Here is a 16,513-nt window from a genome sequence, read left to right as displayed (position 1 = left end):
TGACATCTGGAACTTGATACCAGAGCAGGTTGTGGAATCAGATAAATCGCTATGTTTAAGAGGTATTTGGCCATGCAAGGCATCAACGGATATGGACCAAATGCTGACAAATGAGATGAGTGTAGATGGGCCAAAAGGTCTCCTTTTCATCTCTGGCCTTTGTCCACCCATTTGACAATCAAACCCCCTCACCTGTAACCACCTATCACATACCAGGTTTTGTCCTGTCCCCACCTCTATCTCAGCCTTCTGCCCTCTACAATCACTCTGGAAAAAGGATCCTGACCAGAAACGTCACCTGTCCATTCCATCCACAGATGCTGCCTGATGCACTGAATTCCTCCAGCACGTTGTGTTTTAGTCTTTTAAAAAAAACTTTTCTGAGTGGCAAGACAGCACTGATATGCCATGTGGCCTCGCTGTGCCATCAGCTTTCATAAATATATGGGGTTGATATTCATACTTTGTCTCAGGATTCGAAATTAATGGAAGACATATCCAGGAAATTTTGTGATGAGTTTGAGTCTGGATAGCGTGGTGGCAGGGTTAGAGTTGGGGTTGGGAAAGTGGTGTAGTACAGTGGTGCAGGAAATGCTGAAGCAATCAGAATTTTCCATCTGATAACGTCAATAAAGACAGCTATCTGCGACTATAAATATATTATCCTATTTTGTAATGAAACAGAACAAGTAAGAAACTATCTCATATAGTACCACAAGTTTGGCTACTTTGGTAGAAAGGAAGACAAAAAGGGTTGACGTTCAAAGTGTTAGGGTCTTTACAGATAGTGTCTTTATTATTGCGGTACTGTTTTCAACTTTTTATAGTGTCTGAGACCTAGAATGTTTTTCCCTTACAGAAGTTCTGCTATTATACAATAGTATGAAAATTAGGATAGCTGAATTGATACAGAATGAAAAAAATATGTTTAGCAAATATTTGCTTCAATCAGAACTGTCGTAAGAGATTTCTTAATTGGACCTTTAAACTCTCATAAAAAAAGGTGTTTTGTATTTACAGTGGATGATGTCCAAGTATCGTGCTATAGGATCCTATGCAGCTTGTATGCTTTAGGAACAGGGAAGAATGTCTATGTGGAAAGGTAACTCCATCATATTTAATTAATTTTATGATCAACAAATTACAAAGAATGTGCAATGCATGTATATTCTTTTTTTTTAATCAAATCCTCTTAGAAGTACATTATTATCAAACAACAAGCAATGCTATCACTACAACTATCTCAGCATTGATAGCAGATCAATTTTTGGCAGTAAAGTAGCACCAAGGTTTGTAAGATTACATGCACTACTCAAAGGATAGGCCAAGCAAATCGCACCCCTGGATCCCAATAATATGGTGATGTTACCGACTACTAGGAATCTCTACTAATCTCCCCAAAAGATTTTCAACACCAATGGGAAGTTCTCCAATTTTAACAGCTAGTACATCTCTATGGCACCGGAGGTGAGTGCAGGGAATAAAGGTAATACAGGTGAATACCTCTCAACATTGCACATCTTTGGTTGGGCCGGCACCATTTCCAAACAGAGCTAAGAAGGAACCATGGGGTAGATGGCACTGGGTGGTTTGGGGAGGAGATGTGACTTGATGCAGTTAGGTCTCAACTTTGTTTCCAGCCATTTAAACCCATTTACATTTTTTAGACTTTCATTTTACTTCAATGGCATGGAAACACTTTGCTGTAGCGCTATTCTGGTAAATCTTCCTGATATGGTTCATTGCAAATTTGAAGAATACTTACTCATGGATACCGATAGTGTGCCTAATTAAATAAAAATGTAATCCACTGCTCAATTGTATCGAAAAGGTATTGTGCTCTGTGAAGAGTGTTATAAGTTTATTTATAAACTATGACTTGAATTTATGGTCTGCTGCAAACTATATCTTGTAAAGCCCTGAGGTTGCCTTGGTGCTGTACAAGGAGCAGGAGTTAAACATCAAAACTGGGATTGTTTATTTATAGAGGAAAGCGATTGCATATTCTTAAGTTTATCTGTAGTCTGCATTCTTCCCCATTTTCAGTCAAACATTTTGCCATCTGCAGTCATACATTTTTCATGCCTATTTGGCAGTAGATTAACCAGTGTTCTGAAATGGGCCTCACCTTATTTCATGGATTTCTATGCAAAGCTTCTTTTGTAATTTTGGAAAGATTTTGTTTGGAACACAGCTCATTAATCAGATTCTAAAGCATTAAATGGCTATTATAATTGAATTGTAAAAAGTAAGCAGGTGTAGATGACAGAGTCTTTTAAGAGAGCCAAGACACTCCACATATTAGGAAATTAGGTTGATCATGAATAGATAGGAACAGCTGTGCAAAAATGTCTGTGGGATTAGCCACCATGCACTTTCTGTCCAAATTTTATCTCCACACACATTTATGAAAGCAAGCACAATTTGAAGGCTGTTAATGAAGTAGTGTCCGTGTTGCTGCAAGTAACTGCTCAGAATAGAAAGAGCTAACAGCAGAACATCCTTTATTGAAGGCAGCCATTCTCAACCGAAGCAGCAATGTAATATACAATGGTGTATCATATTAGTTCTTAAAGTTCAACATATTCAATATATTCAACAGTTTCCCTTTCTCAAAAAAAGTAATGCAGTCATGACCACAACTACCTATATGTATTAGGTTATGCCATTGGATAACTACTTACATGTGAAATTATCCAATTAACTAATTCTAATTCATTTTTTAGTCATCTTGTATACAAACCTTCATCACAATGTGCATTTAGCATCCCTGAAGTGTTTACTTCAGCCATTGGTATGCATCCATCTGGTATGTATTTGGTCAACTTTCCTTCTCAGTAGTTGCATATACATAACTATTTCCAAAACTTTGAATATACTGTATTGTTTACAAATTCAATAAATGCAGCATCTTGGTTCCCGACCAACTTAATGCCAGGTATCCACAGCATCTTTGAAACATTTGTTATCAGTCAAAATCACTTTGTTGGCAGATTCTTAACAAACAATGTTCTGTAACTTACCAATGAATTGTCTCCCTGGTGGTGTGCCTTCAACTTTTACTCACTGATTCGTCATGGACCTTGAAATAATTTCTTCAATAGTTTCTTCCTTGCTGCTTCTCCCAGTTTTTGGAACAACGTTTTAATTTGTCTTGCTTGTGTACCATTTCATATTGTTGGAAATTCATATTACCATTTATCTTAGCTGGTGGCTTCATCAGCTTTTTCCAAAGATAGTTATCACACATTGTGAAACTTCTGGTGACTCAATTTAGTTTAGCCTTAGCTATTGACACATTGTTTCCTATAACTAGCTCATTCACACTGCAGCATCCAACCCTAGACTCCAAGAGTATGCTAACTGCATTCCTTTGAGAATCCACCTCATTCGATGATAACTGAAGCATTCTTCTAATACTTATCTGCTGTAGGTAACTGGGCTCAACTGTCCCCACCAGTCACCATCCCTTGTGTCCATCCCAACCATGTGTATGAGGGTGTTTCTCAAGTGGGTACACATCACACCACCTAAACAATGCGCTGGAAATTTTTCAGACATCTTGACCCTTCACATAACAAGCATCATATTCTCTTTGTGTATAATTATTTCCTTCATAGCTTGAAGGTCTTACATGTATTATTTTTACTGTTCTCGTCGAACGTGCAAAAAAAACCATTGAGTATGTTTGTTTCCACCTCTTCACGCATTATATTTCATGTTTCTAATACATTTCGGGACTGCATTCTCGATCAGCTGATGGCTTCTTCAAAGACTTGAATGGGTATTCTGGGGTTGAGGGATCAACATTGCAAGATCCCCACATTTGCCATGTGGCCATTTTACTAACATCAACCAAATCATTGAGATCTCAGGAAAATACAGAAGAATGGAGGAACATCGTGATACTCAAGAAGAAAAGGAGATATTTTTGCTCAAGACATACAAACTATGACCTTTCGTCTTTGATATTCATGTACCTTCTGTTTTTCTGCCATAAACCAATGCAGCACCCACATGACTAAACTGATGAACCATGCCCCCATCATTACCAAAACAGTAGCCCTGTGACCTGCACAATCTCAGAATTGTGTCCCAAACAGAACTACCATGCAATCTCTTTGCCGGTGGCCATCTTGCTTGCTCCCATAGACATTTGATCCATTGTTTTAATCTGCTAGACGCTTGTTCTCTCAACAACTTCCAACATTGTTGAATTATTATGTCCCTTCAAGATTTTTATAATGTTCTTATAAGAGAGTAAGCTGTGGTCCATGGTAACTGTAAACTCACTGTTTAGTTTAGAGATTCAGCATGGAAACAGACCCTTCAACCCACCGGGTCCACGCCGACCAGCAATCCCCGCACATTAATAATATCCTGCACACACTTGGGACAATTTACAATTATACCTGGCCAATTAACCTACAAACCTGTACGACTTTGGAGTGTGGGAGGAAACCGGAGATCCCGGAGAAAACACACGGGGAGAACATACAAAACTCTGTACAGACAAGCAGCCATGATCAGAATTGAACCCGGGGCCCTAGCGCTGTAAGGCAGCAACTCTACCGCTGCGCCACTGTGCCACCCACTGTTGCATGCCTTTAGCCCTCCTACCCCAGCAGCATTGTCTCCTTTCACATCTCACCTACTATCATGCTCCTCTTCTCTGTTCATTCCTGGGACCTCAGTGTTGTTTGTTCTCCTTAAAGCCAACAATTCCACACAATCCATGTACAGTGCCAATGGCTGATTCCGCACATACAAGTCAAGCATTCCGACATACCTTACATGTCCAATTCCTGCCATCCTCGCCGTGCTTTCACCTACCTAGAGAACTTGGTTTTCCTGTTTCTTCATCCTCTATCCATGTCCTGTAACTCTCACAAGCAGCAACATTCTAACTTTGCTAATTTACTCCCACTGTCTTTTCTTGATACAAGTACTTTCAATCAGAGTGGACAAAGCTAACAAAAGAACATATTTCTTTGAAGGCTGTGCAGCAATATATTTAGGTAATACTTAAGCATATACTCAGTTATTAGTGATATGTACAGACCCTGTATACTGCAAGTACTTACTTGGTTAATCAGTGTTAAAATTCAGTATTGAGTCTCGGGATACATCTGGCCCAATTTCTTTAACAGTTATTCACTATAAATCTAAGATCATTAAAGCTCAATCACTTCATTAAGATCTACTAAACCCAACCCAGACTCCTGTTTATTCTCCATGTCTTTAAACATTCCATTATTTCAAACACCCATCACATTTTATTCTCAATGGCCAATGCATAGTGCCTCAACAATCTAATGAGATTTCTTATGTGTTGATAATTGTTATTGTAACCTTTTATTATCTGGTTTTTAAATTATCTTAAATGCTAATCAATGGGGGGAAAAAATCACTATTAACCTTTACATGACACTTCATTTTCATGCCAACCTCTAAGACATTTATTCTTAACTGAGCAAAGGAACTTGTGAGATCTCTGTAATGTATCCCTGATGATCTGGCAAACCTTTTTCACTGTGTTTATACCTTTTTAAAGAGATCTTTGAGTTAAACTACATTATGTTCCCGCAAAACAAAATATTGTAGCCTAATTTTTGAATTATTTGTTTTCGGCAATAACAAACACAGTTTTGTGACAATTCGTGCAGCTTAATTTTTCCAAAGGGCTGAGTGCCCTTTGTTTGACTGAAAGGTGGCTTTATCATTTTCCTTTTGTGTCCAGACAGCGACCTGTCCTTGGTGAATGTCTTGCCACACTTGCAGCTGCCATGCCGGTAGCTTTCCTTGAGCCTTCTATCAACGTACACAATGCATACTCAGTTTTCAATACAAAATCGCCTCGAGAACGCATCAGTAAGTGACATGGTCTTTCTTTGGGGATGGGATCACGGTCATATAAACATTATGCAAGATCTATGTACCAAATAGTTTGTGTTGATTTGGTTAGAATGTGGCTAATCGAACTGTAAGTGAGTTGACAGCATTGGGTACAAATTTGAATGCTTTGCCTTAATGCAAATATTTGACATATTGTGTGAGATCATCATGGCCATATAGTCCCCACTGTTATTACCAGATCTGGATCCGAAGAGCTCGCTTTGCTGACATGAAACATCTGGACTCCAGTGGCTGGCCTGAGTGGTGCCTGCGCCTCCAATGACAGCCAAAAAAAACCCATCTCACTCCACTTTACCAGCATCAAAGTTGGAAAGGCTTAAAGAAGGGTCCCAGCCTGAAATATTATGTGTACATTTCCCACTAAACCTAACCTACTGAAATATTTCAGCAGTCTGTTTATGCTCAAAGTTGTGATGGTCAATTCATAGTTCTGGCTGTCAGAAATATTTTAAAACTTTGAAAATGAAATGGACAAATTGTTAAAGCATTAATGTTTCAATTGGATGCAAATAAATGATACAATTTGTTAAAATAAGTAAAGAACCTTACAAATAATCAAAAATATTAAATTAAACAGAAATCATTTTTTATAAAACCTTCCCACATTTTTGAAAATCAAAACCCAACCTGCACATGATCCAAGAGGCTATATTTCAAGGAATGCTTGGGAATCTCAGCAAGATTCATCATTCTAAACCTGTCAGTGAATTTGAGACATTTACTCGTAAGAACATTAATTAGTCCTCAGATGGTAATTTTCCAAGAAAATGTGATTGGTTCCACATGTTTTCTTTTGTCCAGCTATAATTCTCACATTGTTGCAGCCTGGCCTTTCCTGTCTGTTGGAATAGCACTTAATGTGAACATGAAGGCACATGTATCAAGCAGATTTATCGCCCATGATTACACTGCAGCTCCAGAATGTCCTCTGGAAGATGTACTTTGAAGGCTAATGTATCTGCCTTGAAATTAGCTCCAGAGATTTGCTCCATAAGGCAACTTGGGTCTTTCTATAATTTTGTTGGATTGGACAATTGTGAACTCTTCATGGCTAAATGTAATAGTTGCACCATTCACAGCTAAACCTTCAACTACCAAAGCCCTGCTTCTTGGAATAGAGTTTCTGCAATAAAAACATGGTTCTTTGAATTTGATTATCAGCATTACATTTGTGTCTTAGCATCAATGCATCATTGCTTCTTTAGTTTAATGATGCTCCTGCAATGCACCTAGTTATGCTACTGTTGAATTGTAAATCCTGTTCAAAATGTTGCTGTTATAAGTGGATATTGTCTGTCTTTAGAGCTTTTATCCTTGTTTGTAGCTCATCTGCAAGGAATAGCACTTGCTGTTTGCCTCATTGATACATCCCCATAGATTTTCTTCTTGAGCAACCACTCAATCCAATCTGGTTTCTGACCAAGTTTGGTTCCATCTGCAATGCATTCAAGCAGTGCAAGAAACAGATAGGCTCTTCCACCAGTCAGATTAACTAATCCTCACTTAGAATGCTGAATCTAATCAACGAAGTATAAACTATATCTAAATTATGTACAGAAAGCTAAATAAAGATTTTGAGTAAAGATGGGTTTAAAAGAAAGATATCACGCATAAACAGACAAAATTACAGGAGTTTTTTTAAAAACAGAAGTTAATTAGCAATAACAAGCTAGTTGATTTTATTGCACAAGAAAATCATTGAATCTCGATTGTACTAGGCCTAATGTTCTCCCATTCTTTGTTAGGAGAAAGTGGCAAATAGGCTGAGTGAATATCATTTCAAAACAAATTCTATCAGCCAGGACTGCAGCACTGCACACTATCTCTGACAATCACTCCCTGGTATACACGTTTAACTGTGCACATATGGATGCTGGAGGTTTCCTGTTTACTCCATTTAAAACTCTGATCTGAGGCCCTTACAGTAGTTGTCAATGTACATTTGGTACATGGAGTTGTTGTGGTTTAATGCACTCATGATTTATTCCTCTGCAAATCCGAACGTACATCGTGCACAATGCAAATGCAAATCTAAGGGCTTCAGATCTTCCTTATAAATCATACATTCATTCATTCAAATGTTCTGCTTTGACCAAAATGAACTCAAAACATCAGACTGCTTAACCCATCCACAAACCCTCTCCATAAGACCCATTAAATTCATGGCAATGTAGAAAAGCTAAGAACTCTTCTTTGTAGGACAGTGTAAGTGTGCAGGGATCGCTGGTAGGCCAAAGGGCCGGTTTCTGCATTGTATCAAAAAACAAAATGAACCTGTGCCTCTGTCTTGATCTTTGATTTGCGAGAATGATCATTACATAGGGACAAAGTTAACAAATACTGGATTAAGTATTCAAATAGTCAGTGTCGGCACCAATATGAAATGCAAAGAAACACAAACTATCCAATAGGTAGAGATTGGGGCGGCACGGTAGCGCAGCGGTAGAGTTGCTGCTTTACAGCGAATGCAGCGCCGGAGACTCAGGTTCGATCCTGACTACGGGTGCTGTACTGTAAGGAGTTTGTACGATCTCCCCGTGACCTGCGTGGGTTTTCTCCGAGATCTTCGGTTTCCTCCCACACTCCAAAGACGTACAGGTATGTAGGTTAATTGACTGGGTAAATGTAAAAATTGTCCCTAGTGTGTGTAGGATAGTGTTAATAGTGTTAGTGTGCGGGGATCGCTGGGCGGCACGGACTTGGTGGGCCGAAAAGGCCTGTTTCCGCGCTGTATCTGAAATATGAAATATGAAAAATAAAATACGAAATTGCCATTCAGTGAGTCTTTTTTTACAGAAAATTTCAGTTTTAGATTGAAGTAACAAGAATTGCTCCCGAATTACTGATCAAGGAAATGGAATTGAATAAGAGACAGTCCTGGGGCATGCAAACCCATCTTATTGTTCTTTGACCCTCTTTAGTGTTGCCTTGAACTTCTATTGATTTTAACAACATGACCTCATTCATTATTGATCAGGTACAGAGAACTAAACCATGAAAAAGTCACTAATATAAAATAATTAACAGAAACAAGGAAATAATTTTTAAACCACTGTGTTTGCTAACAAGTTCCATTCCAATGTCAACAAAATTAAGTGGGATGGGATTTAACAAAATTTGCTGGAGATAACATGAATGACTGGCAAATAGAACCAATTTAAAGCAATAAGGAATCAGCTGGATCATACTTGACCCTGCCCTCACCTTTCATTTGCTCTCACTTAATTGCCATTCATTTCCAAACCCAAAGTTTCAGCCCAATGTCCAGTGAAAAGAGGGACCACAAAGCACAGCCACCAGATTTCATGGCATGAACTGCAGCAAAGTGTCTGAATAAAAGCAGGGGGTTTTTCCAGTAAAATCCAGCGAGTGAAGGATAACTGTCTCATGAAAATATTGTGCATTTAACCAATCCCAGATGGTCACAGAAGCACAATCTGCAGTTGTGATTAATTAAATAATTTTCCAGTCATCTTCCTCCTGACTGGGACAATGAACATCATGGCATACAACTATAACTCTGTGAGGCTACAATGTGTTTTGTTAAAAGTAGCAGTTCAATTTAATGTATCTGCTAATTTTTAATATAATTATAGAAGCTTTTCCAGCCCATTTTATATTTCTCACCAGGTTATTCTAAGATTCTGTTTTCTCTTTTTGCCGTCCTTTGTTGGTCTCTAGGCAGCTAGTAATTTTTGCTACCTTAAAATGCCATTAAATTCAATGTTATGCCACTTTTCACTCTATTTGTTAATCAGAGATGGATCACTCATTTACTAAAATCTGTATTTCTTCATTGCCTGTATTTGAATATTATGTTATGATCACTCTTACTGAAAAGATCCCTTGCTATGAAATTGTTAATTAATTTTATCTCAATGGACATGACCAGATCTAAAATAGCCCTGGTTGGTTCCACTAAGTATTGATGTTAGAATCTGTGCTCTCCTCAAAGCTACCTATGCCCATTCGATTAGTTCAATCCAGATGAAGATTAGATATTGCATCCCTCATTCATGCCCATATCTGATTTAGTCCATTTCACCTCTGGGATTTTGAAACTTGCATGCTCTATAAAATTGGTTCATCCAAACATCTGCCATCAAATCCCATTTGCCTTCACTGACCAGCATTTTACATCAAAGGATCCTCAAGTATCTTATAAAATATTTTCATTCTTTTTTTCTTGATTTCTCCCCATCTCAGATTTGCCTCACTGAATCTCCTCAAAAGCTTTGTTGCAGGTCTTTTCTGTGTCACACAGACAAATAACATTGGTGTGCATATGCGTTGCAGTCGACATGGACGAGATGGGCCAAAAGGGTCTGTTTATGTGTTGTACAATGCATTACATATGAAAGGAGATAATGACACATAGTTTTCTTTGTTAGTTCTAGGCTTACCTGACACGGTCGAGGAAGTGTGCCCAGAGTTACCTCATTTAGATGCGTTAATAAAGGAGATCAATGAAACAGCAGAGTCTGGAGCAAGATACACAGAAATGCCTCATATAATTGAAGTGATTTTGCCCATGTTGTGTAATTATCTGTCATATTGGTGGGAACGAGGCCCAGAGAACAAACCCAATGAGGACTGCTGCACTGTCGTCACCTCTGAACATCTGAGTGCAATTTTGGGCAATGTCCTGAAAATCTTAAACAATAACCTGGGCATTGATGATGCTTCCTGGATGAAGAGACTGGCAGGTAAGAATGCAGTATATTTTTGTGGCCTCTTTCAAGACAGGTTTTGCTAATAATATCCCACTTCATACTTGTGGAAGCAAAATATCTATTTTGCCTCGATGAACCTATAAATGCATGTGTATAAAATTTGATTAATATTATATAATATCCAAGTCAAATTACACTATTTTGTGTTGATGGGATATGGTTAGACTCCATTTTGAAACATTTTGAAACTGAAGCTTAGCAAACTAGACAAAGTGTGTGCTTTGCTGTGATGACTTTTTGAATGCCAAGGACATTTTCACAATCAATTAATTAGGTGGATTGAAAAACAATCACTATTTAATCCATTGGACCAGTTTCACTATTTCATTGTATGATGGCTAATTTGTACCTTGACTCCATCTTTGCAGCCTTCTGTTCAAAACTTAGATGCCATTTTTAACAGCAAATCTTCATGGCCTTATAAAAACAGATTGGTAATTTTTCAGTTACCCGAACTGAAGTTATATGAGGATGATAATTCCAGATTTTCAATTCCTCTTGTGAGGAGAGCACCTTCATGACATCATTCCTGAATGGTCTGGCAGAGGAAGTGGTGGTCTGGATTATGGGATCTGCGATGAAGCAACAGGGCTTGAATGAAACTGTAACCAAAATATAGTTATCTCTCTGGCATTAGCTTCCCCTTTACTGCCTGGTTCAATAAGTCCTCTGGTGCACAGCAATCCCTGGCAGTTGGAGAAAAATGAGCAGATTATCAGGCCAATTAAAAAAATATAACAACTTCTCCAAAATTCTTATTTGCAGCACCGCAGCTGAAATATGACTTGAGTAGTTCAGCCTCATATTGGAAGATGACTACTTGTAACAAACAAAAGTGCATTATGCCTGAACCAGCATTGCACACTTTGTTTGCCGGCTGCCACTACATTATATGTTGGATGATTTTGCTGGAGTATGTGAGATATATGATATTGCATGATGCATACAGTTAATTGGAAAGACATTTGCACAAAATGATTGGAACCTGTGCTCCATGTTAAAATGCCAGTTCTATTTCTCTTTGAATTCTCCAGTGTATGCTCAGCCAATCATCAGCAAAGCTAAGCCTGATTTGCTGAGAAACCAATTCATTCCAACATTGGAAAAACTGAAAAAGAAAGCAATAAAAGTTGTACAGGAGGAAGAACAAATGAAAGCAGAATGTAAGGTGGATTTCCAGGAAACTGAGCTACTAATCCTCGATGAATTTGCTGTTCTTTGCCGAGATCTCTATTCCTTCTATCCAATATTGATCCGCTTTGTGGATTATAACAGGTAAAATTACCAACATATTTATTATGTACCAAATTTTTTATAAATGTTTATCTTGTTAAAGATGATTCTGAGCAATTAAGCTCTTCATACACTTTATACACATGAAACACATTTCTCTCCTGATGCTCCTCACCCCACTTTGATAAATGGGTATGCTGATGATGCCACCTCCACTTCTTCCACGTTTCTCCCCCCAACTACAATCAGTCTGAAGAAGGGTCCCGATCCAAAACATCGCCTATCCAACTTCCTCTGTAGATGCTGCCTGATTTGCTGAGCTACTCCAATACTTTTGTTCACTGTGTATCTTACACAATAAAGCTGTATATTGTTTCTCCGCGATTCTATAAATTGTGTTTTATTTTTCCAGGGCAAGATGGCTAAAGGAGCCAAATGCAGATGCTGATGAACTGTTCCGTATGGTGGCCGAACTTTTTATCTTGTGGTGTAAATCGCACGTAAGGAATTGATTCGCAAACAAGTCTAAAAGATAATTGTAATAATGCTAAGAGAGTCATACAGTGCTGAAACAGGCCCTTCAGCCCAACTTGCCCACACCGTCTAACATGTTCCATCTACACTAGTTCCACCTGCCTGCATTTGGCCCATATCCCTCCAAACCTCTCCTATCCATGTACCTTTCTAATTATTTCTTAAACGTTGCAATAGTCCCTGCCTCAACTACCCCCTATGGCAGCTTGTTCCATATGCCCACCACCTGTTGTGTGAAAAAGTGACCCCTCAGATTCCTATTAAATCTTTCCCCCTTCAACCTAAACCTCTGTCCTCTGTTTCTCGATTCCCCTACTATGAGCAAGAGACCCTGTGTATCTACCCGACTGTTCCTCTCATTATTTTATACAGCTCTATAAGATCACCCTCATCCTCCTGCGCTCCAAGGAATAGAGTCCCAGCCTGCTCAACCTTTCCCTGTAGCTAAGACCCTCAAGTCCTGGCAACATCCTTGTAAATCTTCTCTGTACCCTTTCCAACTTGACAACATCTTTCCTGTAACATGGTGCCCAGAACTGAACAATACTGTAAATGCAGTTTCACCAATGTCTTGTATAACTCCAACAGGACCTCCCAACTTCTATAAATAGTCTGACTGATGAAAGCCACTGTGCCAAAAACTTTTTTGACCACTTTCGCCGTTTTGGATCAGGACCACTCTACCGTGACGCAACCTTCAAGGAACTATGTACCTGCACTTCTAGATCCTGCTGCTCTACCATACACCCCAGAGCCCTACCAATCACTGTGTAGGTCCGGTCCATGTTATACCAAAATGCAACACCTCACATTTCTCTGTATTAAACTCCATTAACCTTTAAATTCCTCATCCCACCTGGCCAACCGATCAAGATCTTGCTGCTATTCTTGACATCCATTTTCACTATCTGCATTACCACCCACTTTTGTATCATCTGCAAATTTGATAATCTTGCCATGTACATTCTCATCCAAGTCATTGATGTAGATGGCAAAGAGTAATGAACCCAGCACTGAACCCTGAGGCACACCACGTCATAGGCCTTCAGTCTGAGAAGCAATCTTCCACCATCACCCTCCGCTTCCTTCCATGAAGCCAATTTTCTATCCATTCAGTTATCTCTCCTTGGATCCCATGTGATCAGCTGACCATGAGGAACCTTGTCCAATGATTTGTCCAAAGTCCATATATACAACATCTACAGCTCTGCCCTCATCAAGCTTTTTGGTCACATCCTCAAAAAACTCAATCAGATTCATGAGACACAACCTCCCGTGTACAACACCATGCTGACTCTCCCTAATCAGCCCTTGTCTATCTAAATACATGTATATTGTATCCTCCGAATACTCTCTAGTAACTTTCCAACTACAGATGTTAAGCTCACTGGCCTATAGTTGCCAGCTTTTCCCCTGCAGCCCTTCTTGAATAGAGGTACAACATTTGGCAGCCTCCAGTCTTCCAGCATCTTGCCTGTATTTAATGACGATTCATAAATTTTAGCCAGATCTTCTGCAATTTCCTCTCTAGCTTCCTTCAATATCCTCGGACATATATGATCTGTCCCGGGGGATTTGTCTACTTTCATTCGCGTCAGGACCTTCAGTGCCTCTTTGACCGTAATATATCTCTCTCTCTCTCTCTCCCTCTCCCCCTCTCCCCCTCTCCCCCTCTCCCCCTCCCAACTGCCTCCTTCTTCCTTGCCTCCTTCCACCCCATGCCTCCTTTTTACGATTGACCAATGCCTCACTTTGCCTTGTCATCCAAGCTTCCTTACGTTTGCCTGCCTTGCCCTTCACCCTAACAGGGACGTGCATGGCCTGAGCTCTTGTCAGCACACTTTTAAAAACATCCCACTCTCCTGACGTTACCTTTCCTTCAAACAACCTCTCCAATCAACTTGAATGAATCCCTCTCTCATACCCTCAAAGTTGGGCTTACCCCAATTTCGGATTTTAACTCGTGGGCCCTCTCTATCCCTATCCATAACTATCTTAAACCTAATCGAACAGTGGTCACTGGTCCTAAAAGGCTCATCCATGAACACTTCATCCATATGTCCCTCCCAATTCCCCCACTAGAGTAAGTGTTTCCCTCTCCCATATGAGGCCCTCTACATATTGCTGGAGAAAAGTCTCCTGAACACTTTTGACAAATTGCACACCCCATCTAAACATCTTACATTCTGATATTCCCAGTCAATATTGTGAAAGTTAAAATCCCCTAATGCAACATCCTTATTTAACCTGCAGCAGAATGCAATCTCCTGGCATATTTGTTCTAATTCCCGTGACCCATTTGGGGGCCTGTAGTACACCCCCACCAAGGTGACCATCCCTTTCTTGCTCCTCAGCTCCACCCAGAGAGCCTCACTAGGCGAGCCGTCCTCAATATCAACTCTGACCACTGCCGTGAGACTTCCTCCTTAACCAATAACGCAACCCCCACCCCCTCTTTTACCCTAATCTCCATCTCTCCTGAAACACCTGTACCCTGAATACTGAGCTGCCAGTCCTGCCCTTCTCTTAACCAGGTTTCCATAAAGGCTGCAACGTCCCAGTCGCACATATTTATCCATGCCCTAAGGTCATCTGCCTTACCTGTCAGGCCCTTTTCATTCAAATAAGTCCAATTCAAACCAGCATTCCTTCCATTCTCCTGCCTATTCTGTCTATACTTTCTCTCATCACCCTCCATACTATCTTCTAACCTCTCACTTGTCTTGATCATGGATAAGATCCCATCCCCCTGCTGATATAGTTTAAATCCACCCATGTAGCATTAACTAACCTGCTTGCCAGAATATTGGTACCCCTCTAGTTAAGGTGCACCCCATCTCTCTTGTACAGGTCACGCCTGCCCCAGAGGAGATCCCATTGGTTGAGAAATGTGAATCCCTGCCCCCTGCACCAACTCATTAACCACACATTCATCTCCCCTACCTTCCTGTTCTTACCCTCACTAGTATGTGGCACTGGAAGCAATTCCGGATTCAGCTTTAGTGCCTAACTCCCGAAACATACTGCTGACCCTCCTTCTTTTTCTTATCTATATCATTTGGGCCAACGTGCATAACGACTTCCGGTTGCTCCCTCTCCCCTTTGAAGATGTCACGCAGCCACTCTGAGATTTCCTTGACCTTGGCACCAGGAAGGTAGCACACCATCCTAGTGTCTCGACTGCTGCCACAGAATCTCCTGTCTGCACTCCTTACTATAGAGTCACCCACCACTTTGGCTCTGCCTGACGTCGCCCTTCCCAGGGTTGGTTTCACAGCCCTGCCTGCCACTGTATCACTTTTATCATCCTTCTCGACAGCAACCAAAAGGCTGTATCTGTTTTGAAGAGGTACAGACACTGGGGTCACCTGCAATCCATGTCTATTTCCCTTCCTCGTAGTCACCCACCTTCTCTCCTCCTGGACCTTCTGTGTGACAACCTCACTATATGTCCATTCAAGAAGTTGGCATTTTCCTGGATGCTTCACATAGGAGCATCGCTTTTATATTTCTAAACATTACAAAAAACTACAGTTTTACAGACCTGCACTTTGTAGCAGCAATTTGGTGCTCCCAGTTTCTATGCAAAGCTCTCAATTCATTACCTTTGAACACCTTGCCTGCCCAGCACAATGGTTTGAACTCCACTCTATTTTGCACACTTTTGTAATCATTTGAACCTTGAGAATTAAATCCAAGATTAAACAGATATCCTTACGCTTACTGTAAGTATGACTGTATGGCAGAATGTATGGCAAATCAAATTCCTTGTATGTTTTTACATACTTGGCTAATAAATGAATTACAATTACTGTAATTAGTCACTGAATTGAGATGACCTATCCTGTCCTAACATCACAGATAAATGAACATTATACTGAGTTAAAGATCATAAAGATGGATTATTAAAATTTCCAGAAGCAGACAATCAAAATAGAAGATTTCCTCTTCTTGGAATATATTTACTTGCAACTTCCCAGTTTTGGCCGGCTTTTCAACTTTTTCTAAAAACCTCTGGTAATCAGAGACATGTAAATATAGTTGAAATGGATTTAAATAACTTTAATAATTAAAAGTTTTTTAAGTACATTTGAAAT

At 39.8% G+C, this 16,513-nt stretch overlaps 1 protein-coding gene across 1 annotated transcript in view; it reads left to right on the top strand.

Moving 5' to 3' along the window:
- LOC144597735 (ryanodine receptor 3-like) overlaps nucleotides 1-16,513 on the top strand; it is a 308,708-nt gene that overhangs the window by 194,018 nt on the left and 98,177 nt on the right. Inside the window, exons 66-70 of the mRNA XM_078407262.1 lie at nucleotides 1,021-1,102; nucleotides 5,741-5,871; nucleotides 10,308-10,622; nucleotides 11,684-11,924; nucleotides 12,295-12,382. Coding sequence (XP_078263388.1) covers nucleotides 1,021-1,102; nucleotides 5,741-5,871; nucleotides 10,308-10,622; nucleotides 11,684-11,924; nucleotides 12,295-12,382 — 857 coding nt within the window. The remainder of the gene's footprint in view (nucleotides 1-1,020; nucleotides 1,103-5,740; nucleotides 5,872-10,307; nucleotides 10,623-11,683; nucleotides 11,925-12,294; nucleotides 12,383-16,513) is intronic.

Source organism: Rhinoraja longicauda, chromosome 10 (assembly GCF_053455715.1).
Source record: "Rhinoraja longicauda isolate Sanriku21f chromosome 10, sRhiLon1.1, whole genome shotgun sequence".
NCBI lineage: Eukaryota > Metazoa > Chordata > Chondrichthyes > Rajiformes > Arhynchobatidae > Rhinoraja > Rhinoraja longicauda.
Note: the sequence above shows the minus strand (reverse complement) of the source record. Positions and strands in the feature narration are given on the sequence as shown.